The following is a 23,996-nucleotide window of genomic DNA, read 5'->3' as shown; positions in this document are numbered from 1 at the left end:
TAGGTACGAATCTCATTTGCTCATCACTTTACAAAGCACTTTTCCATACTCAATGCTTTTAATCCTCACACACACAAAAATGACTATGTCAGGTGTATATTATAATCCCCACTTTACCCATGAGAAAACTAGTACAAGGGAAATTGAGCGACTTGCCTGATGGAATCATATGGTAAGTGGAGGCCCCAAGATTCCCATCCAGAAGCTCTGATTCACACCTCAATACAGTCGCAGGCTATCAGCAATCGCGGGAGAGTCCCGGATTCAGAGGTCCAGTTACCCCTGGCATGGGAACAGAACCACTTTGAATAACCACGCCCTGGTTGTGAGCGGCACTCTGCCGAGGCTCGCCGGCTGGCTAGCATGCGTAAAGTTACACACAGGGTTTCCAGCTGAATTCTGCAAGTGCGTGCTGATTACAATATCGAGGCAACTCTTTACCAAGTATCCCTCCCCTTCTCCTGCCTCTAGGGGGCGGGGCAACAAAGCGCGGGAAAACCAGCCTCGACTCCACCCTCACCCTGGAGCAAGGAAAAGAAGAGCTTTTAAATGGGAAATGGGTATGTGTACGTGTGTGTGTGTGTGTGTGTGTGTGTGTGTGTGTGTCCCTCCCCGCTCTCCCAGTATTTAGGAAGTCTACCAATGTGCCGCTTTAAGATCCTTTTGGAAACGGCCTAGGCCACGCCAGCACGCAACGTCACCTCTCCCTCACTTCCGGTCTGCAAGCCCGTCCCAAGCTTCAGGTGCCGGTTCCTTGCACATTACAGAACCTCTCCGCTCCTAGTCCTCCCGCAGTGAGGAACTACGGGTGACGCCAACGCCTCTGGAGCTGGCCCGCGCTAGGACTCCCCCCATTTAGGGTTTATGGCGCTTTAGACAGTAAGAAAACCATAACAGTCAACCAAATGGCGTAATGTTTTGGGATACTTCCCATTCTGTGACTTCTGCACGGCATGAATGACATTTGGGGTTAGCAAACACCCGGTGTCCATTCAGAATCGGAGAGGTTCCCCTCAAAGTAGTCACCAAAGAGAGGCTGACAATCCCTTAAGTTTGTATAAAGTGAACCGCAGGGTTTAAGGGTCACTGCTAATATGGAATGAGGGGGCGGAGATGCACTTTGGGATAGTCACCGCCTCCAGTAACAAGGCACGGAGTCAGATCGGCTTCTTCCTAAACGACAGTAGCCGCGGCCAATCGCCTTTGAGAGCAGGTCAGGCACAACCAATGCCGAGAGGTATCTTCAGAAGGACAAGTCTTCTCGACCAATGAAACTTGAAAGACTGTGCGGGGCTTGTTCCGAACGGCAGTACTTAAGGCCAACCCAGTGCGGGACAGGGAGGGGCGCAGTACTGAACGACGAGGGGATTGGCCAATGGCGAGTACGAAAGCGGGCAGCCCCGACCGGGAACGCGGAGGGAGCTGAGGAAGGGGGAGGCTGAACGGGAGAGAAGCAGGAAGTAGCGGCGGCAGCGGGGAGGGCGGCGACAGTGGTAGCGGCTGGAGCGGGCGAGAGACCGCCGCGGCTCAGCCCGCGCTAGGAGCCCGGCAAGTAAGAGCGCTTGGGGTAAATACCCGCCCTTGGCCCCAATACCCGCCCTTGGCCCCGCCCCCGGGGGGCGGGTAAACACCCCGCCCCTCCCCCACTTGGTCAACTACCCCCTTCTCTGCGCCGCCACCCTGGGGCGGCTTCTAGGAAGGCCGGGATACCGCCACCATTCCATGGGGCGGATGGGCGAAACTCCCAGCTTGTTGAAAGCACATCCCTTAGCCGGGTAAACGTGGAGGGAGGGTTGGGGTTTCCCAAGTCCTGGCGCTCCAAGCCCAAGAGGCACCTGAAGCGCAGCCCGGGGGCTGGAGGCTGCGGGATGTCGCGACCTAAAATGGTGTCCGAGTCTGAGGGTGGGGGCGGGGGACCTGGGCAGGCAGGAGCAGAGGCTGCACCTCGCCTGGGCGCGGGTCAGCGTCCGGGCCCGGACGGGACTCAAGCTTGCGCCCCGGGCCGTCGCGCGCCTCTGCTCACTCCCCAGTCCCGAGGGAGTTTCTGGAGACTGCGGGAAGAGGAGGCTGCGCTGCGCAGGGAGGCAAGGGAACGAGGTCGGAGTTAGGACAGACCCTAGATAGATAGCTGCTGGTCTCTACAAGACCGAGCCCCGCCCCGCCCCCCGTTCTCTTGCCACGCGCCTAACCCACTCCCGCGTGGGGCGGGTCCCGGAGTTGCTGCGCGGCAGCTCCCCAAGGGTTTGGCTTGGCTTGACTGAGGCCTGTCCTCTTTTTCGGTCGTCGGTATGAATGAGACAAAGTGCCACACGCCTCAGTTTCCCCTCTGGCTTTTCCTATGTATACCCCGCCCCTTCCTCGCAGCGACGGACATGTTTCCAGCGCCGGCCCTTGGCAGATGGCAGGGACTTAATTCGCATGTTGCCCAGCTTGGTGACAGTTTAATTGCCACCCCCCCCCCCCCCAGCCGCCAGCTCCTCGCCCCCTGCATAGCAGGCCCCGGGCTAGGGAAAGGGCGGTGGGGCCCCATCGGACCCAGGCCAGTTCACCCTCTTCCTGTTTAGCCTCTTCCTTTGGCTCTTGGGGAAGAACAGAGGGAAAGGGGGGGGGGCTGGAACCCCAGGGACGGTGCCACAGGAAGGCCTAGGCAGGGAGGTACGGGGAGACTCGCCTTGAGCTCTTCTGCTTGGTCTACTGTCTGCTCCTGGCTATCAGATGACCTCTAAGTGATTTGGATGCCAAAGGGGGAATTACGAGGGGGAGGCGAGTGTGCAGATGTTTTATAATAGTCCCCACTGATCTGTGCTCCACCAACTCTGCCTGAAATGTAGCTTAGGCCTCTCAGGTATGGAGAGCCAGGCAGTGGAGGGCCTAGCGATCCATGAGGGCAGAAGCAAAAGAGATGGAGGGCTTTGTTTAAAGCCAGAGCCTGCATAATTGGGATGGGTGGGTGAGGGGAGGACTCCCCTCTCTTCCTCTAGTTAGTACCCTCTTCCTTCACCTTGGTCCCAGCAATGAATGCCATCTGCCACCTGCTGGGACTATCTCCAGTTACAGTTTAAGACTGGAAAGAGGTGAGAGAATTGGCCCTGGGAAATTGGCTTGTAACCTGCTCAGGGAACGTCTAAGGGCAGAGACTTCTTCAGTTGCTTCTTCCTAGATATAGATCCACTTGTGGGAAAATCTGGTAAGGGAAGAGACCTGGGTCCCCCACAAGCTCTAGCCTGGCCTTCTTATTGTTTTAGTGACACAGAAGTGTTGTGGGATTTTTTTTTTTTTTTTGAACTGGGCAAGATTGGGGTTGGGTGAGACTTCCTGGGCTACTTGTTGTCAAAGGAAAATAAAAGGGTGGGGAGTGTGAATTAGGGGATAGACTGGGGTGAGGAGGAACTCAAAGCAGAAATGATAGGGGTGAGGAGGCCTGGCTTTTTCCTGTTGTGGCAGCTGTGCTGGATAAACTTGTATCCAGGAGTTTTAGCCCTGGGAGAGCAAGATGTGGAGGTAGGAGGAGAGGGCCCAGGCACTCTGGGGAAGGTTGGTTAGGGAGCCCCTCAAGGTGTTTATGACAGGAGAGGTCCTAGGCTGGGAACCTTGTAACCAGGCTTCTGGTGGTTTTCTCCTCTGTGTCTTCTCTTTGTCTTTTTCCCTGTATCTTATTCTAGCTTGATTTCTTGGGTGATTTCCCTGAGTCCACTTCTCTGTTAACCAAGCTGCATCTCCAGGTGTCAGTGATGACCCTAAGTGCCCCAGACTTGACCTTACGAAACCCCTGACTCTTGTGTCTGACTCCAGTGCTCTCCAGTGCTTACTCCTTCCCAGCCTGCTGTGACCTGACATGACCTTGTTTGTCCTAGCTGTCATAATTAATTGTATTTTGGGTTCTGTCATGTTTATAATTTTATATGATGTTCAAAATAACCCTATAATATATGGATTACCTGTCCCTTCTTTCATTCAAACAGCAAACATGTGGTAGTGGAGTAACTTGCTTATCCAGCAGGGCATTTGTTAAAGCTGGAACTAGAATCATTTCTTATGTCTTGGCTTAAGTTATGGCCCCTTTGTATACATGGTTTTTCAGATCTGGACTCTCAGAAGATCCATGAAGAACATGAATGTATCCCATGCAGACTTCAATGAGCTCTTAAACCTAGAGCATCATGTCCATCCTCCTCCTTAATAGTAGTATTGAGTAATATTGACTACTTGATTGATTCTGTGCTGGGCACAGCAGGGCTTAGGTGGTTTCAACCAAGTATGCACTGAACTCCCTCCATCTCTATTATTGTTACTTCATATATGTATTTCTGAGAGGTCTCTTTTCCTCTGCTTTCTCTGGATCTTGATGTCTTCTATGGAAGGTGGACACTACCTTTTTTCCTATTTTAGTGCTTAGCAAACCATGCGCCTCTTCCAACTCTAGGATTTGCGCTATGATGGAGGTGTGCCCAAATCAGAATGTGCGTAGGTTCTGAGAGGGATAAATACAGATAACCTGAGGGAAGAAGTCCAGGGTTTCTATTTTCAGAGATCTCAGTTTTTCCCTCTCTATTTTCATCAGGTCTGGGACCTGCCGCCATGGGAGACATGAAGACTCCTGATTTTGATGACCTCCTTGCTGCCTTTGACATCCCTGACATCGATGCAAATGAAGCCATCCACTCTGGGCCAGAAGAAAATGAGCTGCCAGGAGGCTCAGGGAAGCCAGAACCCAGTGTAGGGGGTGAATCTGGAGAAGCAACAGCAGTGGCTGTAGGAGATGGCCCTGGGGTTTCTGACCATGGCCTGCCATCAGCAGACATCTCAGCAGTCAGTGTCATTGTTAAGAATACTGTGTGTCCTGAGCAGTCTGAGTCTCTGGTTGGAAGTTCAGGAGGGGAAGGGGCCCGGGCTGGGTGTATGACTAAGGAAGGGCCTATGGGGCCTCATCTGATGCAAAATGGTTTTGGGGGCCCTGAGCCATCCCTTCCAGGAAACTGTCACTCTCCAGCTCCTTCCAGTGGGGGTACCTGGAAAGAAAAAGCCACGGAAGGCAAAGCTCCCTTGGACCTCTTTGCTCATTTTGGACCTGAGCCAGGGGAGGACCCTGATCTCCTGCCTCCCTCTGCACCCTCCCCACCGCGGGAAGGGGCTATGATCCCACCTCCTTTCCCTTCTCCCTTTGAGCTGGCTCAGGAGAATGGCCCAGCCCTATTGCCTCCTGGTTCTCCCCCCCCACTGGGCGCCTTGAAGCAGGGAAGCTGCAGCCCCCTTCATTCCCAGGGTATAGCCCGGCTAGGCTCAGGCTCCAGCCCTGAGGCTGCAGGCATCCCTGCCAGCACCTCACCTCCCCAGGTTGCTGGGGTACTTTTCTTCAAGCAGTCTCCAGGACATCAGAGCCCTCTTGCCTCCCCCAAAGTGCCCAGCTGTCAGCCCCTAAAGGAAGAAGTGGATCAGGGGCTGGTGGACAAGACTCCCCCAGGAAGTCCCCAGAGTCCTTCTAGTGGAGCTGAGGCTGCTGACGAGGACAGCAATGACTCCCCTGCCTCCTCTAGCTCTTCTAGGCCCCTCAAGGTGCGGATCAAGACCGTTAAAACATCCTGTGGGAATATCACAAGGACTGTAACCCGGGTCCCCTCAGACTCTGATCCCCCTGCCCCCTTGGCAGAGGGGACCTTCCTGGCTGAGGCTAACCTACTAAAGCTGTCTCCTGCAGCTCCAACTCCCGAGGGTCCAAAGGTGGTAAGCGTCCAACTGGGTGATGGTACGAGGCTAAAGGGTACCGTGCTGCCTGTGGCCACCATCCAGAATGCAAGTACTGCTATGCTGATGGCGGCCAGTGTGGCCCGCAAAGCTGTGGTTCTGCCTGGGGGCACTGCCACCAGCCCTAAGATGATGGCTAAGAATGTGCTAGGTCTAGTGCCCCAAGCCCTGCCCAAGGCTGATGGTCGGGCAGGGCTGGGGCTGGGGGGACAGAAAGTGAATGGTGCCTCGGTGGTGATGGTACAGCCTTCCAAGCCAGCTACCGTGCCAGGTGCAGGGGGTGGTACAGTGATCTCACGGACCCAGTCCAGCTTGGTAGAGGCCTTCAACAAAATCCTCAACAGCAAGAACCTGCTGCCTGCCTACCGGCCAAACCTGAGTCCACCTGCTGAGGCTGGGCTGGCCCTGCCTCCAACAGGCTACCGCTGCCTCGAGTGTGGGGATGCCTTCTCATTGGAGAAGAGCCTGGCACGACATTATGACCGCAGGAGCATGCGCATCGAGGTCACCTGCAATCACTGTGCCCGCCGCCTGGTCTTCTTCAACAAGTGCAGCCTGCTACTGCATGCCCGGGAGCACAAGGACAAGGGGCTTGTCATGCAGTGCTCACACCTGGTTATGAGGCCTGTAGCCCTTGACCAGATGGTGGGGCAGCCGGACATCATGCCCCTGCTGGCTGTCCCACCTGCCCTTGGGCCTCCAGCCTTGCCTGCCTTGGGCAAGGGTGATGGAGCTATCACCACCTCCTCCATTTCCACAGTTGTTGCTGAGGCTCCTGTGCTGCCGCTCTCAGCTGAGCCGCCCATTGTCCCTGTCACCTCTGCTTACACATGCTTTCGCTGCCTGGAGTGCAAGGAGCAGTGCCGGGACAAGGCTGGCATGGCTGCCCACTTCCAGCAGCTTGGGCCCTCTGCTCCTGGGGCCACCAGCAATGTGAGTTACCTTTCACTGCCTTTCCTTGGGAAGGGAATAGACAGGGTAGGATCTAGAAAAGGAGAAGAAGTAATGGGGGACAGGCCACTCTTCCCCTACTTACTTTGTTTCAACCCCCTTGACAGGTATGCCCAACCTGCCCTATGATGCTCCCCAGTCACTGCAGCTTCAGTGCCCACCAGCGCATGCATAAGAATCGACCTCCCCATGTCTGCCCTGAGTGTGGGGGCAACTTCCTGCAAGCCAATTTTCAGACCCATCTCCGGGAAGCCTGTCTGCATTTCTCTCGCCGTGTAGGATACAGGTGCCTCCCACTTCTGCTCGTAGTATCTCCACACTCCTCCGTGCATTTGCTGGTCTCATGGTTCCTAACACCAGTCTTTCAGGTAGCTCCTGCAGGGCCCCCGTCTTTCCTGCTCCATCCCTTGGCTGTGTTGTGCTGGTGCACAGCAGGGCCCCTCTGGAGCTCCAGCTTTGCCTCCACAGGCCTCCTTCGGGGATTGGGTTTCTGCAGCTTCCTCTGGTCTCCACCTTGCTCAGGCTCCACTGCTGATTAACTTCTCAAAGTCCCATCCAGTCCTCAAGGATAAGCGTGGGGTGGAGGAGGGCATGGAGATGGTCTACCTCACCACCATGCCTCCCATGTCCTCCCCAAAGGTGCCCTAGCTGTGCAGTGGTGTTTGGGGGTGTGAACTCCATCAAGTCGCACATCCAGACGTCGCACTGTGAAGTTTTCCATAAGTGCCCCATTTGTCCCATGGCCTTCAAGTCTGCACCTAGTGCCCACACCCATGTCTACACCCAGCATCCCAGCTTCCACACGCAGCAGGCCAAGTGAGACCTGGGACAGGAATGAGGTAGGGGGGGCTGGAGGGGTTGGGCCCTGATAAGGCAGGGTTTGCAGTGTACTCTTCACCTGTACAGGATGATCTACAAGTGCGCCATGTGTGACACTGTCTTCACTCACAAGCCCCTGCTCTCCTCACACTTCGACCAGCACTTGCTGCCCCAGCGTGTCAGCGTCTTCAAGTGCCCGTCTTGTCCTCTGCTTTTTGCCCAAAAAAGGACCATGCTAGACCATCTCAAGGTATTGAGGACTGGAGTTGAGGGCTGGAGAGGGGGTGCTCAGTGGTGTTGACCTGGTGCAGGGGTTATATAACCTTTATGAAATGGGAGCAGGGGAGAAAAGAGGCTTCTGGCAAAGCCAGGCGCTCCCCCCACAACAGCCATCTCCTTTGTCTTCCTCTCACAGAATACCCATCAGTCTGGTCGTTTAGGAGAGGAAACTGCTGGGAAAGGGGCCGAGGGTCCCCTTCTGACCCCCAAGGCTGAGCCCGAGGAGCTGGCTGTGTCTCAGGGAGGAGCAGCTGCCCCTACGGAGGAGTCATCTTCATCCTCAGAAGAGGAGGAACGACCCAGCTCCCCAGAGCCCCCTCATCCAACCAAACGGCCCCAGCGGGACCTAGGGAGCAAAGGCACCAAGGGTGGGGGTGGGGGCCCTGGGGGCTGGACTTGTGGCCTTTGTCACTCCTGGTTCCCAGAGCGTGACGAGTATGTGGCTCACATGAAGAAGGAGCATGGCAAGGTAAGCAAGATGGGCTGAAGGGCAGCCTCAGAATTGTCCTGTGTGGCAGTGGGGCTGGGTCCTGCGCCCTGGAACCTGGCTCTGAGATTCCTTACCCTCTTCTCTCCTAGTCAGTGAAAAAGTTTCCATGTCGCCTGTGTGAGCGATCCTTCTGTTCTGCCCCCAGCCTGAGGCGCCACGTCAGGGTCAATCATGAGGGTATCAAGCGAGTTTACCCATGCAGGTAACTCTTTCTCTTACCCTTTCCTCTTTCTGACCAGCAGGTGACACATTCAGCCCCATTCCCTACCCCGCACCTCCCAAAGTGCATTCCCACCTGCCTCTTGTCTGAGTGGACTGAAGTTTAAGGTCTCCCTCTGTTCTGGAGTCCCCTTCCTCTCAAGCCATTGATCTTGGTTTTTAGGTGGTGCCCTTGGTGTCCACCTGTTCACTCTGCCCCTCTAGGTATTGTACAGAGGGAAAACGCACCTTCAGCAGCCGCTTGATCCTGGAGAAACATGTCCAGGTCCGGCATGGCTTGCCGCTCGGGGACCAGTCTCCTGGCCGGGGGAGTATTGTGGTTCGGGGCCTTGGTGCCAGAGGCCAGGTAGGCAGAGAGCGCCCCCCTCCCCCACCGTTAGGGCTGTGGGAGTGGGAACCTGCAGGGGGTTGTAGATACTGGCCTCCAGGAGCTAGGTGGGGGTTCCAGGGTCACTGGGGGTGATGAGGAGCCCAGTTTCTTCACTGTCTTCTCCAGGGGCCAGGACGGAAACGTCGCCAGTCCTCTGACTCTTGCAGTGAGGAGCCTGACAGCACAACACCTCCAGCCAAGTCCCCCAGGGGTGGACCAGGGTTGGGAGGCCCCCTGCGCTACGGGAGCAGTGGCTCAGTGGAGCAGAGCCTCATGGGATTGCGGGTGGATGGCGGTACTCAGCAGTGCCTCGACTGTGGCTTATGCTTTGCCTCCCCTGGCTCCCTGAGCCGGCATCGCTTCATCAGTCACAAGAAGAAACGGGGTGCGGGTAGTGCTGGTGGCCTGGGGGATGGGGAGGAAGAGGCCCCTCCTCCATCAAGGTCCGATCCAGATGGAGATTCACCATTGGTTGCTCCTGGAGGCCCACTGACCTGTAAGGTCTGTGGTAAGAGCTGTGACAGCCCTCTCAACCTCAAGACCCATTTCCGCACACATGGCATGGCGTTCATCAGGGCTCGGCAAGGGGGTAGTGGGGACAACTAGACCCTAGACTTGGACTGATCAGTCCCTCCCTCTTCCCAGGGAGCCTGGGTCACTGCTGCTGCCTGGGAGTTTCATTATAATTCACATTTTGTTCAGCTCCTCTCCCCAACCCCCTGAGACAACAAACTTGAGCATTATAGTTAATTCAGTCCCTGTTTGGGGTTTGGCCCATGGATCTTCCAGTCTTACTTTCTTAACACTAATTAGGCTCCTGCTGCAGACCCTGTGTGGGACTAGAGGTGGGAGGATGGGACTTTCTTAGGCCTGCTAGACAGGTCCAGGGGAGGACAGTGCTAGGACAGTCAGGACACACTCCACAACCCCTGCAAGCAGACTGCAGTCCTGGCCCTGCCCTAGCATCACTCCCAGACTCCCTCCCCAGCCCCTACAGTGCCTTTCACTCCCCTCTCCCAGAAATCGGGGTGGGGGGGGGGCTGGGTTGGTAGGGATGAGTCCTGTCAAGGGAGGCCCAGGGAGAGGAGGGGACAGGTTCTCAGGAATCCTTTATTGTAGTAGTAATACTAACTGGGGGAAATGGGAGGGAGAAAACCAGACCATTAAAACTGCTTGTGGTTTAATCCCCATTCAGGCTCTTGATGTGACTTGGACAATGTGGACTTGATGGAGGGTGGCTTTTTCCCTGGGAAGAAGTACTGATGGAACAAGGCAGGGAAAAAGCAATCTTCCTCCCCCTTGTTCTGTGTGATGTCTTTTGTATCCTGGACACTGAGGCATATGTTGACTCATCACTCAATGCCCCCCCCCCCCCAAATATAGCTCAGAAATGACACCGATGGCTAACTAAGGAGTTTATTTCAAACAAAACTTAAAAATAAAAAAAAGTGAGAGCTATATCCCTGGGTGTGGGCAAGGGATCATGGCCGGGATTCTCTGGCTAGGCCAATACCCTCTCATACTAGAGGGTTGGGATAACCCTTCCTGGCCTCTGTGGTGGGGAACCCAGGCAAGTGCAGGACCCTGTGCCAGAGCCTACCTACCAAAGGGAACCTAGGCTAGGAGGCAGTTCCTGGGAAGAAACGGCATGGGGGACAGCAGCATGGCCAAAGGCAAACCACAGGATTAGTCCTAAATACCAAGAACCCACTCTTCTCCCCTTCCTGGGACCCAGGACAGATTAAGAAAATGGTGTGTGGAAAGAACCTCTTAGACCCTGGAGAGATGAAAGGCTCAGTGTCCTCACATTTATCACTTCTCTGGAGGCAGTGAGTCCTAGAGTGTCAGGTGGTAATAATGACACCACTGAGAAAAGCAAGTCTGGACCCCGCAGCTGGCTCTCCTACCCCCTGGCAAGCTCTAGTCACATGATCCTTTGTACTTCTTGTCTCCCATTTCCCTTAGGTAGATGGATGAGTAGGTGGGGTTTCTCCCAGAGAGGGCCCTCTGAATGCCCCACCACTCTGGGGTCTGAGAAAGAGGGTGTCACATGATGCCGTTGGTGAGGTACTGGAAGCCGTCATAGAGTTTGGTTGTGATAGACCGCATGCTGCCATCCACCATCTGCTCCACCAGAAGCTGGAGCTGCTCCTCAGTCATGCTCATGTGGAACCTCTCTTTGAGGTTGCGGATGGTGCTGGAGCCATGGAAGCAAGGAAGCTGAGAACCTGGAGGCAGTGAAGGCAAAGGGTCATGGGGAGAAAGGAGGGTGGGGCAGTAGTAACAGTCATAGCAAATAACTTTGACCCCCAAGCATGTGATTGCAATTCTGCTTGGGCAGAGAAGGAAGAACTGATCAGAGGCCCTGTCTTTGTCTCATACTCCTAAACCCCTCTAGGTGAGGGCAGAGGACCAACACACAGCTCCCCTAGTAATGGGTGAGGGAGTTTTAAGACCAGAGGGAAGGCTGGTCCTGAACTGGGCACTTACCTGGTTGTAGGACTCTGCCTATGCTATGTCTGACACAGATGACCTGGGCCACCTTCACCTTGGGGCCAGACAGGGATGCTGAGGAACTGCGACAATCTGTGGGGTGTGGGCAGGGATGGAGAGGAGGAGGAGACTGGCAGCTCAGATGGGTGTACACTGCAACCTAAAGAAGGGGGGTGGGGACAAGAGCCCAGAGGGCTAGGAGAGGAAGGACCTGGACAAAAGATGAGTGAGGACATAGCACTGTGGGGTAGATAGAGGTGACAGACTTAGTTCAGAGCAGGAGTGAGTATCAGAACAGGGAAGGACCTGAGGCCAGGGCAATTGGAGATCAAAGCCCAATGGGGAGGAAAGTAGTGACTGGAAATACTTAAGCTGGTGAAGAGCCGAGTGATAGGAGAAAAACTCAAGAGTTGGATAAGGATGGGAAATGAGATTGTTCTCTATGAGCAGCCCTAGGAGGTAGTTTCTGGGGCTTCCACCCATCTACCCTCAGGAACCTAGCTGTCAGGAGACATGTAAAAGGAGAAACAGGGCCCTGGATCAGAGCTGGAAACCCTTTGGGAAGCCCTGCCTGCCTGGGGTCCTGAGGTGGAATGAACTTCCTGGAATTCCATACTGGGCACTGCCCTATGGTCAAACACCTGGCCTCTTCCCAGCCTTACCTTGTTGCATGATCTCCACAATCTGCACCACCTTGTCCATGTGTTTCCGAGCAGCAATCAGCCCCTGCAGCATCAACATCTTGTAGTAGTTGAACATGTCACCATCCAGGCCGCCCATGACCTGGGAAGGGAGGGGAGGAGAAGAGAGAGGAGAGGAGAGGGTTGTAGGTGTCAGGGGGCTCAATGTCCCAAAACCAGCCAGAACTCCTTCCACCAGGGCAAACACGCCAAACCCCATTACTTCCCAACCCTCTCAGGCAGGAAGCCGCCCAGGACACCCAGCTTCCCTTTGACTTACTGCCATTTCTGTTCTGTTCATCCCTAATTTGGCAGGAACCCATCAGCTTCCCCTCCCACGACAGAGAAAACTCAGTGAGGCACCTCTCCTTCGTCACTCACGTCCACAAACTCTGTGGTCAGCTTAAAGGCTGATGTCTCAAAGCCCAGGTTTCGAGGTGAGCTGGACAGGATGAAGCCGAAGTCGATATGGATGATATGGCCTTCTGCGTCCAAAAGAATGTTCCCATTGTGTCTGAGGAGGGGGCAAAGGAGTGGAAGAGGCAGTAGTAAGTTTGACTGAGGCAGCAGCCTCAAGCTGCAACACACTGGCCACATGACACCAGGCAGGGGAGTCCCCTGCCATGTTTCCTGGGGCCTGTAACTCTGGGTCCAACCTCCTAGGACTTAAAGCTAGCAGCAGAAACAGGGAATGAGAAAAGTAAACAGCTAACAAACTTCATAGTTCAAGCAGTGGGCTCAGAGGAAGCCTCAAGTCAGAACCTCATTACCTGTATTTATCTGTGATTCCTATCAGCCCAAGCAGGTCAGAGCCTACTAGGAGTGGCAGGTGGGAGGAGTTTATATGTAAAATTGTGTGGGGGGCATCAAGGGTAAATTTTAACTGGTAAAGTCATTACAGTAAGAAATCTCGGCTGCAATCACCACAGGAAGCAGATTGAGTTAAAGAAGATGAGTCCAGGTCTTTGTGATTCCCATATGAATGGCCAGTAGGAGGAACAATTAACATGCTAAGTATGTGAAGCCTGGCCCATTCAGGATAACCGCCTTCCTCAGTGTCAAAGGAGGCTTTGTTAGGCTAAGAGCTCAAGGTCTAAGTACTACCTTCTCTGGGGTTGGTGTGACTGGCCCAAATGAGAGTGGGGTAGGGGAGGGTAGAGGGTTGGAGGAAGGAAGAGCCCAGTCCCATCTGAGTCCTTTCTGCTCTGGGGAAGCTCTACAAACTTAACCACAAAGGCACAATCTTGAGAGCCAAAAAGGTTCTATGAGATGTCTTAGCTCAACCTCTCATTTCACAGGTGAGGGAACAGGCGCTGAGAGAAGTACTTAGCTATCCAAGGTCCAAAGATCTGTGAGGGCAGCTCTCTCTTTTCTTAACTGCTGGACATAGTTGGGGACTCATTCTGAAGCAGTTAAAGAGATCTTAAACGTGCTTCCCATTTGGAGCCCTGTGCATTGTTGCCAGTTCTTTCCGCTGGCTGATTTCATTCATGCCTCAACTGGATCTATTACTTTGAGTTATTAGGAAAGGTTTATTGTCTGCCTGTTTGTTCCCTCACCCCCATTTTTTTCCCTTTTCCAAGTAAAAGGAGGGATGATAGACTCCTGCATGAGCCCTGACCAGGATCCCCCGGGCAACCCCTGTCTGCGGCCATGCTCACAACCCAGCTATTTTAGCTCCTAAGGCGGAGGCTCCCCAGAGCCATCCTCAGCACCTGGGCTGATGCGCTCGAACCAATCAAACCAATTGAGCCATAGCAGCAGGAGAGGAAAAGAGAGAGAAAAAGGGAATGAGGGGTGGAGAAGCAGATGCTTGCTTCTCCTGTGTGCCCTGATTGGGAATTAAACCTGGGACATCCACACGCTGGGCTGATGCTCTACCACTGAGCCAACCAGCCAGAGCTCCCTCACCCCCCTTTTTAAAAAGTGTTTTTTCATTTTTTTACTTATTGATTTTGAGAGAGAGAAACCCTGACTTATTGTTTCACTTGTTTATGCCCTTGTATGAGAGAGAGAAGGAGAGAGAAACACTGACTTATTGTTCCACTTGTTTATGCCCTTGTATGTGCCCTGACCAGGGATCGAACTTGCAACCTTGGCATATTGGGGCAATGCTCTAGCCAACTGAGTTACCCGGCCACCCCCCCACACACACACTTCTTCTTTAAAGGATGGACTCTAATCTTCCAAACATCTTTGTTTCCTAAAGGAAAGCCCAGAGGCCTGAATAGCACCTGCTTCCCTGCCACCCATTTAGCAATCCTGCTACTAGCTCTAGGCTCTCTGGGCCCTGGATTCAAATCTCTGACTCTTTAGGAACAGTCTAAAGCTTGTAAATAATATTTCTCTTCAGCTCTCTAATGCAGGGCCTCCACTGGGTTCATCTGTAGGGTTGGCCAGGTGGAATGAGGGCAGGTTCTGAAAGCTCCCCAATCCTCAGTTCCCTCACAGGAAACACCTGTCTGACAAGGTTTCAGCTGGTTTCAATATAAGACTGTGAGGCCACGGCATGTAATAGATGCTCTGTTAGCTAGATCTTAAAGTGCTACCACATCACTGGGAGCTCTGGAAGCTCAGGCCACTGTGTTTCTGCCTTCCCAGGGCAGCTGCCCTATGCCCAGTGGGAGGTATTAACTCACAGGAGCATTCAGAGTACTGACCCTGAGTCAGTCTGGGTGGAATTACCTTTGTACGATATGCTGTTCACCTTTATGCGAATGAAGCTGGGCCTCATAAAGATCATGTGATATTGAAAATGACAGCAAAACGAAAAATACCTACAAGTTCCGAAAATCATAGGTTGGAATAAAAGGAGATTTCAGGGCTGGGAGTTTCAGTTTTATCTCTGCCATGCCTCTCATACCCACCCTTTTGCTCTCAGTCACTAGTCCCCTCAGGTCAGGACTCATTACCTCTTGCTTTGTTGCTAAAGCCTAACCTCACCCACAGTGCCACAGGGTGCACTTACTAAACAGATGGGGTCATGTCATTCCACCACCTGCAAAATAAAACTCCTCAGCCTCATCGTGCAGGCCCTTTAATTTGGCCTCTACTTATCTGCCTGACATTACTGCCTACTCTTCTCCTGCCAGGCAGCAGAGCCCAAGCTTTAATCACATTGATTTGTTCCTTGGCCTGGAGAATCCTTCCCCCCATAGCTTTCTCTGCCCTCATCCTGCAGGAGGCTGCTCGCTCAGACCCTTGTTTCTCCCATAATTCCTTCATGTTTTTGCCTCTTTGTGCTAGTAGTACATGTCAGTCTACTTCCTTGGTTTAATGGCTTGTGAGCATGTCTGTCTCTGTTTAAAACATATTGTTTCGTCTTTTACATCTTGGGAGATGGAAGGTGATGATGAGTATATGAGAACTACACATGAAAGGACAGAGAGAACCCTAGAAAAAGGCAGGAATTTACTTACCTGTCCTTGACTTGTAGCAGGTAGCAGACCAAGCAGTAGCCAGCGCAGCTTTGCACAAAATTGCGCTGGGCACTGAGGAATGCCTCTGTGGTATAACTGCCATGCTCCTGAAGGAAGTAATCAAGTAAGGAGAGCTGTGACTGTTTCTTCACCTGGTGGATGGACACAGCGTTGACCACTGGTTCAATCATGCCACTGTCAGCCGAAATTACAAGAATCTTGTATGGCTTGATCCAGAGGGGCACTCGCTCCTGTTCCCAAATGGACTGTGAGGAGACACAGAAGCATGGGGACCATCATCTTTCATTCAGATTGGGGGGAGGCTACAATCTCCCTCTGTCCACAACCTTGGATGGTCCCCAGTCTTGGTTGCCTTGGATTTTAGGCCATCGAGTGAGTAAAATTCACTGAGGACCAGGGAGTTTTTAAAGGAAGTCCAGGGCCTAACAAAACACAAGGAGTTATGTGGGAAAAGGCATGTTATAGGTAAACAGGCCCCCAAAGGCAGAGAGAACAGGAAACCACACAAGTAGCAAGAGTGGGAGCTATTAATCCAAGTTCAAAGAATAGGAGAAATACGAATAAGGATTTAAGTCCATAGGAAGCTTCTCTGAAAAATGAAAATGTTTTAAAGTCTGGATTAAACAGGTGAAGTTGCTGGCAGGCAGCCAACCCCAGGGATCAAGGGATTGACATCTCAGCACACTGCAACCCATTTATGAAGACAACCACATGGGAGTTTTTGTTTTGTTTTAAAGTTTTTATTTATTGATTTTAGAGAGAAGACAGAAAGGCAGAGGGAGGAGCGGGAAGCATCAACTCATAGTTGCTTCTCATATGTGCCTTGACTGGGCAAGCCTGGGGTTTCGAACCAGCAACGTCAGCATGCTAGGTCAACCCTCTATCCACTGTGCCAACACAGGTCAGGTAGGAGTTTTTATTTATTTACTTATTTAATTCTTATTGAATTTATTGGACTGTGGCCCTAGCTGGTTGGCTCAGTAGAGCATCAGCCCAATGTGTGGAAGTCCCAGGTTCAATTCCCAGATGGCATACAGAAAAGTGACCATCTGCTTCTCTACTCTTTCCTATCCCCTTCTCTCTCCCTCTTTCTTTCTCCCTCCCACAGACATAGCTCCATTGATTTTAGCGGGTTGGCTGGGCCACTGAGGATGGCCTCGTGGAGCCTCTGCCTCAGGTGCTAAAAATAGCTAAAAATAGGTAGGTTTTGAGCATGGCCCCAGATGGGCAGAGCATAGGCCACAGATGGGTTGCTGGGTGCATCCTGGTCAGGGCACATGCGGGAGTCTGTCTCACTATCTCCTCTCCTCTCACTTGGAAAAAGAAGAAAACTATTGGCATGACATTTGTTAATTATATAGGTTTCAGGTGTATAATTCTATATAAAACTCCCATCTGTATATTGTGAGTTCACCACCCAAAGTCAAGACCTGTAGTAGCACAGTGGATAAAGCGTCAACCTGTATGCTGAGGTTGCTGGTTTGAAATCCTAGGCTTGCCAGGTCAAGGCACCAAGGCACATATGAGTCAACTATGAGTTGATGCTTCCTACTTCTCCACACACCTCTTTTTTTCTCTCTCTCCTCTCTCTAAAAATAAATAATTAAAATCTTAAAAGAGACCCGGGTTCGATTCCCGGCCAGGGCACACAGGAGAAGCGCCCATTTGCTTCTCCACCCCTCCGCTGCGCTTTCCTCTCTGTCTCTCTCTTCCCCTCCCGCAGCCAAGGCTCCATTGGAGCAAAGATGGCCCAGGCGCTGGGGATGGCTCTGTGGCCTCTGCCTCAGGCACTAGAGTGGCTCTGGTCGCAACATGGTGACGCCCAGGATGGGCAGAGCGTCGCCCCATGGTGGGTGTGCCGGGTGGATCCCGGTCGGGCGCATGCGGGAGTCTGTCTGTCTCTCTCTGTTTCCAGCTTCAGTAAAATGAAAAATAATAATAATAATAAAAAAAAAAAAAAAAAAAAATTTTGGCCCTGACAGGTTGGCTCAGTGGTAGAGCATCAGCCTGGCATGCAGGAGTCCTGGGTTCGATTCCCGGCCAGGGCACACAGGAGAAGCACCCTCCCCCTCTCCTTCCTCTCTGTCTCTCTCTTTCCCTCCCACAGCCAAGGCTCCATTGGAGCAAAGATGGCCCAGGCGCTGAGGATGGCTCCATGGCCTCTGCCTCAGGCGCTAGAGTGGCTCTGGTTGCAGCAGAGCTACGCCCCAGATGGGCAGAGCATTGTCCCCTGGTGGGCGTGCCGGGTGGATCCCGGTCGGGCGCATGCGGGAGTCTGTCTGACTGCCTCCCCGTTTCTAGCTTCAGAAAAATACAAAAAAAATAAATTAATTAATTAAAAAAAATTTTTTTAAAGTGAGGAAGGGAGACAGAGAAAGACTCCCACATGCATCCCAACTGGGATCCACCTAGCAATCCCCGTCTCGGGATGATGCTCTGCCCATCTGTGGCCCATGCCCGCAACCGAGCTATTTTTAGCTCCTAAGGTGGAGGCTCCATGGAGCCATCTTTGTGCCTGGGCCAATGAGCTCAAGCCAAACTAACTGAGCCACAGCTGCGGGGGTGGGGTTGGAGGGTAGAAAGGAGAGAGAGAAGGGGGAAGGGGAGGGGTGGAGAAAAGACGGTCACTTCTCCTGTGTGCCCTGACCAGGAATCAAACCCAGGACTTCTACACACTGGGCTGACGCTCTACCACTGAGCAAACTGGCCAGGGCCTTCAATAATTAAAATCTTAAAAAAAAAACAAAGGGCAAGTCTTCCGTCACTGTTTACCCACCCCCCCTTCCCTCTGGTAATCACTATCCAGTCCGTGTCTGACTTTTTCAGACAGGAGTTTTGACGAAGGACTTAAGAACCCTGAAGTTTGGTGATCAGAGCAGGTACAAATTACCAAAGGGCCACAAGAGGTTGCTGTGGAGCTGTTTTTGTAGGGAAGTTTTAGTTTAATCTGCATCCAATTAAGACCTGGGCAAGAAGCTGACCTTCAGTAGAACTCCCTGCAGAGTGACCTGTGTGATCACCTCAGGTGAGATGTAGTTAAGCTGAGTTCCTCTTCCTTCTCTGTCCCTTTTCTTACCTGCAGTTGCTTCAACACCTGGAAGGCCAGCAGCTCCTGCCGAAGATCATCCCCACACTTGACAATGACTGACAGGAGCCGCCAATTGGGGAGATGGCCATAGGGGGAACCCTCTCTGATCCGCCTGCATCAGGGAGAAGCAAAAGGTGTCAAAGGATGATGCCACGGTGAAGACAGACATACCTTCTACCAAAAAGCCAAACTCCCCACAAGGCAAGGACTTGGACTACCTAGGAGCCTGACGGATTTGGGGGGGAGCCTGATGGTGCAACGAGTACCTGCAGTTGCCTCCAAGCTTTGAGAGGACTGGAGACTACCCCCTCCCCAACTCACCGTACTTTCTCCTGCCAGGGCTCTTTTAGAGCAACTGCAGAAGGGTCTTCTGGGTCTCGTTTGAAGGCTGTTGGGGTGTGAGCCAGTTGCTCCGAAAGGCGCCGTCTAGCAGGAAGAAACTTTATCATTTGCTTGGAGGAGTTACCCCAGAGCCTCATGTCCCTGTCTATGGCAGCATTTCCTGCACTGTCTCCTTGATTCTAGGTATACACAGAAAGAAATCTGGGCTGAGAGACTAATGGAAGGCAACACGCCATTGATACCATTTTGCTACCCTGGTGGTTTGGAATCATGTTAAAATGCAGATCACCAGGCCCTCCCCACTCCTCTACCAAGATTCTGGTTCAAAACAGCTGTGGCTCCATCATCTGTATTTTCAACAAGGTCTCCCCTTTCTCCCCTGATTCTGATATATGTAGTCCTCAGATCTACTCTGAGAAATGCTGCTCTAATTCCTACCTCTGGTGCTTTCATTCCTTTGGAGTCCTTTTTTTTTAAAGCGAGAGAGACAGACAGAGACAGGAAGGGAGAGCGATGAGAAGCATCAACTCATAGTTGTGACGCTTTAGTTGTTCACTGATTGCTTCTCATATGTGCCTTGACCAGGGGGCTCCCGCCAAGCCAGTGACCCCTTGCTCAAGCCAGTGACCTTGGGCTCAAGCCAGCAATCATGAGATCATGTCTATGATCTCACACTCAAGCCGGTGACCCCGTGGCTCAAGCCAGATGAGCCTATACTCAAGCCAGAAACCTCGGAGTTTTAAACCTGCAATTTCAGTGTCTCGGGTCAATGCTCTATCTACTGTGCCACCACTGGTCAGGCTGGAGTTGTTGTTTTTTTTAAGTATTTTTATTTATTGATTTCAGTGAAAGAGGAAGAGGAAGGAGAGAGAGAGACAGAGAGACAGGAACATCAATCCGTTCCTGTATGTGCCCTGACCTGGGAATCTAACTGGCAACCTCTGCGCTTCAGGTGAGGCTCTAACCCACTGAGCTATCCGGTCAGGGCTGGAGTTCTTGTAACACTTAATTTCCTTCAATAGTAGACCAGTAATTTCTCCACCTGCACCTTCACTGCCTCAAGTTTGGTGGCCTCAGGACAAGAATAGAGTTAAGGAGAGAGAAAAGGGAAAGACACAGGCTGATAGAGAGGAAAAGGAAGAGAGGCAGGGCCTTAAAGAGGGATGAAAAATGAGGGGCAGTGTGGTCTGGCCATACCGGATGTCCCCTGCTGCAATGAACACAGGTTCCTTGCTTTCCTGGCTGGTGATGCTGTCCACGGAGAACTGGGAGATGTTGTCACAGCTGTTGGTGTGCACTTCAGGGAGCTGGGGAGAGCGGGGATGGCAGGTCAGAAGCACTAAGCACAGGTTTCGCTTCTTTCGTCTCCTCTGCAGACCACTCTGTGTTTGCCACCTGCATGTCATGATCATCCCTTTCTTCCTAACTCTGCTCCAAAAGAGCTTCCCTGTTTGCACATCATCCTGATCACCTGGGTCCCAAATTGCTTAGGCACTCACATAGGTCCTACAGTGATGTTTCTCAAAGTGTGAACTATCTTCATCAGAAATACCAGGAATGCTAAAACTAGATTCCCATATGGCATCATCAATCTGGATTAGAATTACTGGGAATGGATCTGAAGTCTGAATTTTTAACAAGTTCTCTAGAAGACTCCCAGCATACTCAAGTTTGAAAACCACTGCCATGACAATTACAGAAAGTAGAACTTTCTTTTTTTTTTAATTAAAAAAACAAACAAACAAAACTATACATTGCTTTTAGTGAGAGAGGTGGGGGTGAGGTGGTGGAGGGAGGGGGAGAGAAACAGACAGACAGACAGACAGACAGAGACAGGAACATCAGTCTGATCCAGTATGTGCCCTGACCAGGGATCAAATCAGCAATCGCTGCGCTTCAAGATGATGCTCTTAACCAGGGGTCCCCAAACTTTTTACACAGGGGCCAGTTCACTGTCCCTCAGACTGTTGGAGGCCCGCCACATACAGTGCTCCTCTCACTGACAACCAATGAAAGAGGTGCCCCTTCCGGAAGTGCAGGGGGGGGGGGCGCATGTGGCCCGCGGGCCATAGTTCGGGGACACCTGCAACGAACTGAGCTATTCAACCAGGGCAGAACTTTCTTTTTCCTTTTTTTTTTTTTTCTTTTCCAAGTGAGAGGAGGGGAGATAGAAAGACTCCCACATGAACCCTGACCAGGGTCCACCCGACAATCCCTCTCTGGGTCATCTGGGGTTATGCTCAAAACTGAGCTATTTTTAGTGCCTCAGGTAGAGGCTCCACAGAGCCATCCTCAGTGCCTGATGTGCTCAAAAATTGAGCCATGACTGCAGGAGGTGAAGAAGCAGATAGCTGCTTCTCCTGTGTGCCTGACCAGAAATCAAACCTGGGACATCCACACATTGGGCTGGTGCTCTACCACTAAGCAAACTGGCCAGGGCAACTTTCAGTCTTATACTGAGAGTTCCCTAGGAATGCATTCTCCCTTAGGGTACAGAATACTCTCTCTCCAGACTAGGTTCCATGACCATTTCTTCAATCTAAGCCATTCAATCTAATCTCCCTTCTCCCTCTATTAAGTCCCTTCTTTTCTCCTTCCTTTGTAGCAGAGCATTTCTCCTCAACTCTATTTGTCACTTATTTTTTACTTGATGAGAGAGAAAGAGAGAAACACTGATTTGCTGTTCCACTTATTTATGCATTCATTGGCTGAGCCCTGAGCCTTGTATGTGCCCTGACCAGGGATCAAACTTACAACCCTTGGCATATTGGGTTGATACTCTAACCAACTAAGCTACCTGGCCAGGGTCCTATGTATTTTTTTTCTTAAATGTCTGTGTCCAATCTCCCCAACTGAACTGTAAGCTCAAGGGCAGAGAGTGTATCTTTCCAAAAAGTGAAGTCTGTGTGTCTCAGCCCTACATAAAATCCTGCCCTGGCTCCCTACAACCCCAGAACAAAGTCCAAGTTTCTTTCCACAGCTTACACAATTGTTTTTTTGTTTGTTTGTTTTTACAGGGACAGAGAGAGAGTCAGAGAGAGGGATAGACAGGGACAGACAGACAGGAACGGAGAGAGATGAGAAGCGTCAATCATCAGTTTTTTGTTGTGACACCTTAGTTGTTCATTGATTCCCTTCCCGTATGTGCCTTTACTGCGGGCCTTCAGCAGACCAAGTAACCCCCTGTGAGAGCCAGCGACCTTGGGTCCAAGCTGGTGAGCTTTTGCTCAAACCAGATGAACCTGCGCTCAAGCTGGTGACCTCGGGGTCTCGAACCTGGGTCTTCTGCATTTCAGTCCGACGCTCTATCCACTGCACCACCGCCTGGTCAGGCCACAGCTTACACAATCTTACTCCAATCTGGCCCATACCAGCCTCTCCAGCCTCATCTGTCACCACTTCACACCCACACATCATACAAAATTTCTTCTGGGTCCTAAAACAAGACAAGCTCTCTTTTCTCCCAGGCTTTGTACATGCTATCCTCTCTACCCAGAATACTCTGTCCAGCTAATTTGTGCCCATCTTCAGGCTTCAGCTGAGATACTATTTCCTCTAGGGACTCTCCTGGAGTGTGTCCAACTCCAAGTCTGGAGTAAGTGCTACCTCTACATCAGGTGCTCCCATAATTCCCTATCCTCTCCAGCATAACCTGGATCACACCACACTATACTACCTGCTGACTCGTCTTCTGCCCTCTCCTCTTAAGTCAGAAACTTCTTGCAGGCAGGGGCCATGTCTTGTTCACTAGCATACAACACTCAGGGTGGTACAAAGAAGGGACTCCACAAACAGTTCTTCAATAAATAAATGAATGTATAACTTTGCATTCTCTACTTTCCTAAGACAACTTTATATAACAGGTGATCCATATTTTGATTAAACTTCTCTCATTCCCTTCCACTTAGAAGTTCCTCCATACACACACACACACCGTCTTTTCCCATGTATAACATGTATCATTTTCCGAAAAATTTGGGGTCTAAAAACTGGGTGAGTCTTACACAGTGGTTGTAGATTTTTTTTTTTTTTTTTTTTTGCATTTTTCTGAAGCTGGAAACAGGGAGAGACAGTCAGACAGACTCTCGCATGCGCCCGACCGGGATCCACCCGGCACGCCCACCATGGGGCGACGCTCTGCCCACCAGGGGGCGATGCTCTGCCCATCCTGGGCGTCGCCATGTTGCGACCAGAGCCACTCTAGCGCCTGGGGCAGAGGCCAAGGAGCCATCCCCAGCGCCCGGGCTATCTTTTGCTCCAATGGAGCCTTGGCTGCGGGAGGGGAAGAGAGAGACAGAGAGGAAGGCGCGGCAGAGGGGTGGAGAAGCAAATGGGCGCTTCTCCTGTGTGCCCTGGCCGGGAATCGAACCCGGGTCCTCCGCACGCTAGGCCGACGGGTTGTAGATTTTTTTTACTTGCACTTCCTACTTTTTTTTTTTTTTTGTATTTTTCTGAAGCTGGAAACGGGGAGGCAGTCAGACAGACTCCCGCATGCGCTCGACCGGGATCCACCCGGCATGCCCACCAGGGGGCGATGCTCTGCCCCTCTGGGGCGTCGTTCTGTCACCACCAGAGCCACTCCAGCGCCTGGGGCAGAGGCCAAGGAGCCATCTCCAGCGCCCGGACCATCCTTGCTCCAATGGAGCCTCACTGCGGGAGGGGAAGAGAGAGACAGAGAGGAAGGAGAGGGGGAGGGGTGGAGAAGCAGATGGGCGCCTCTCCTGTGTGCCCTGGCCGGGAATCGAACCTGGGACTCCTGCACGCCAGGCTGACGCTCTACCACTGAGCCAACCGGCCAGGGCCCACTTCCTACTTTTTCATGCGGATAAGGAGTTGTATGAATTTTATGATGAATAAAACTTGAGTTCAGTAACTTTATATAACACTTTTTTCCAAATTTCAGGCCCCAAAATTAAGGTGCATCTTATACATGAGGAAATATGGTACATATTTAGAGAAAGAAATAGAGGCCCTGGCCGGTTGGCTCAGTGGTAGAGCGTTGGCCTGGCGTGCAGGGGTCCCGGGTTCGATTCCCGGCCAGGGCACACAGGAGAAGCGCCCATCTGCTTCTCTACCCCTCCCC

At 52.2% G+C, this 23,996-nt stretch overlaps 2 protein-coding genes across 9 annotated transcripts in view; one reads left to right on the top strand and one right to left on the bottom strand.

The window, feature by feature from the left end:
* Window positions 1–1,391: 1,391 nt before the first annotated feature.
* ZNF687 (zinc finger protein 687) lies at window positions 1,392–10,225 on the top strand. 3 transcript variants are annotated; one of them, XM_066267921.1, is made up of 9 exons: window positions 1,392–1,567; window positions 4,562–6,675; window positions 6,801–6,979; window positions 7,333–7,509; window positions 7,600–7,762; window positions 7,928–8,260; window positions 8,371–8,483; window positions 8,705–8,846; window positions 8,997–10,225. In XM_066267921.1, exons 2-9 carry the CDS (start codon window positions 4,579–4,581, stop codon window positions 9,474–9,476), a joined length of 3,684 nt encoding a protein of 1,227 aa, XP_066124018.1. In that variant the 5' UTR covers window positions 1,392–1,567; window positions 4,562–4,578; the 3' UTR covers window positions 9,477–10,225. The 3 variants fall into 3 exon arrangements, with proteins under 3 accessions (XP_066124018.1, XP_066124017.1, XP_066124020.1); XM_066267920.1 differs by having other exon boundaries at window positions 1,393–1,552; XM_066267923.1 differs by lacking the exon at window positions 1,392–1,567 and adding an exon at window positions 1,650–1,775.
* A 45-nt stretch (window positions 10,226–10,270) lies between these two features.
* Window positions 10,271–23,996, bottom strand: part of PI4KB (phosphatidylinositol 4-kinase beta) — a 34,230-nt gene continuing 20,504 nt past the window's right edge. For all 6 annotated transcript variants that reach the window (XM_066267925.1, XM_066267927.1, XM_066267926.1 and 3 more), the window contains 7 exons: window positions 20,111–20,220; window positions 18,893–18,997; window positions 18,560–18,683; window positions 15,463–15,728; window positions 12,425–12,557; window positions 12,026–12,146; window positions 10,271–11,098 (listed from right to left, as the gene is read on the bottom strand). In XM_066267925.1, coding sequence (XP_066124022.1) covers window positions 10,917–11,098; window positions 12,026–12,146; window positions 12,425–12,557; window positions 15,463–15,728; window positions 18,560–18,683; window positions 18,893–18,997; window positions 20,111–20,220 — 1,041 coding nt within the window. In that variant the 3' untranslated portion in view covers window positions 10,271–10,916. The remainder of the gene's footprint in view (window positions 11,099–12,025; window positions 12,147–12,424; window positions 12,558–15,462; window positions 15,729–18,559; window positions 18,684–18,892; window positions 18,998–20,110; window positions 20,221–23,996) is intronic.

The sequence above is a fragment of the Saccopteryx bilineata genome, chromosome 3, assembly GCF_036850765.1.
Source record: "Saccopteryx bilineata isolate mSacBil1 chromosome 3, mSacBil1_pri_phased_curated, whole genome shotgun sequence".
NCBI lineage: Eukaryota > Metazoa > Chordata > Mammalia > Chiroptera > Emballonuridae > Saccopteryx > Saccopteryx bilineata.
Note: the sequence above shows the minus strand (reverse complement) of the source record. Positions and strands in the feature narration are given on the sequence as shown.

Excerpts from the sequence above, each read along its gene's own strand:
- ZNF687 (XM_066267921.1), top strand. The coding sequence starts at position 4,579 with ATGGGAGACATGAAGACTCCTGATTTTGATGACCTCCTTGCTGCCTTT. Across the intron at positions 6,980-7,332 it reads TCTCGCCGTGTAGGATACAG|GTGCCCTAGCTGTGCAGTGG; the intron begins GTGCCTCCCACT and ends TCCTCCCCAAAG. Across the intron at positions 7,510-7,599 it reads TTCCACACGCAGCAGGCCAA|GATGATCTACAAGTGCGCCA; the intron begins GTGAGACCTGGG and ends TCACCTGTACAG.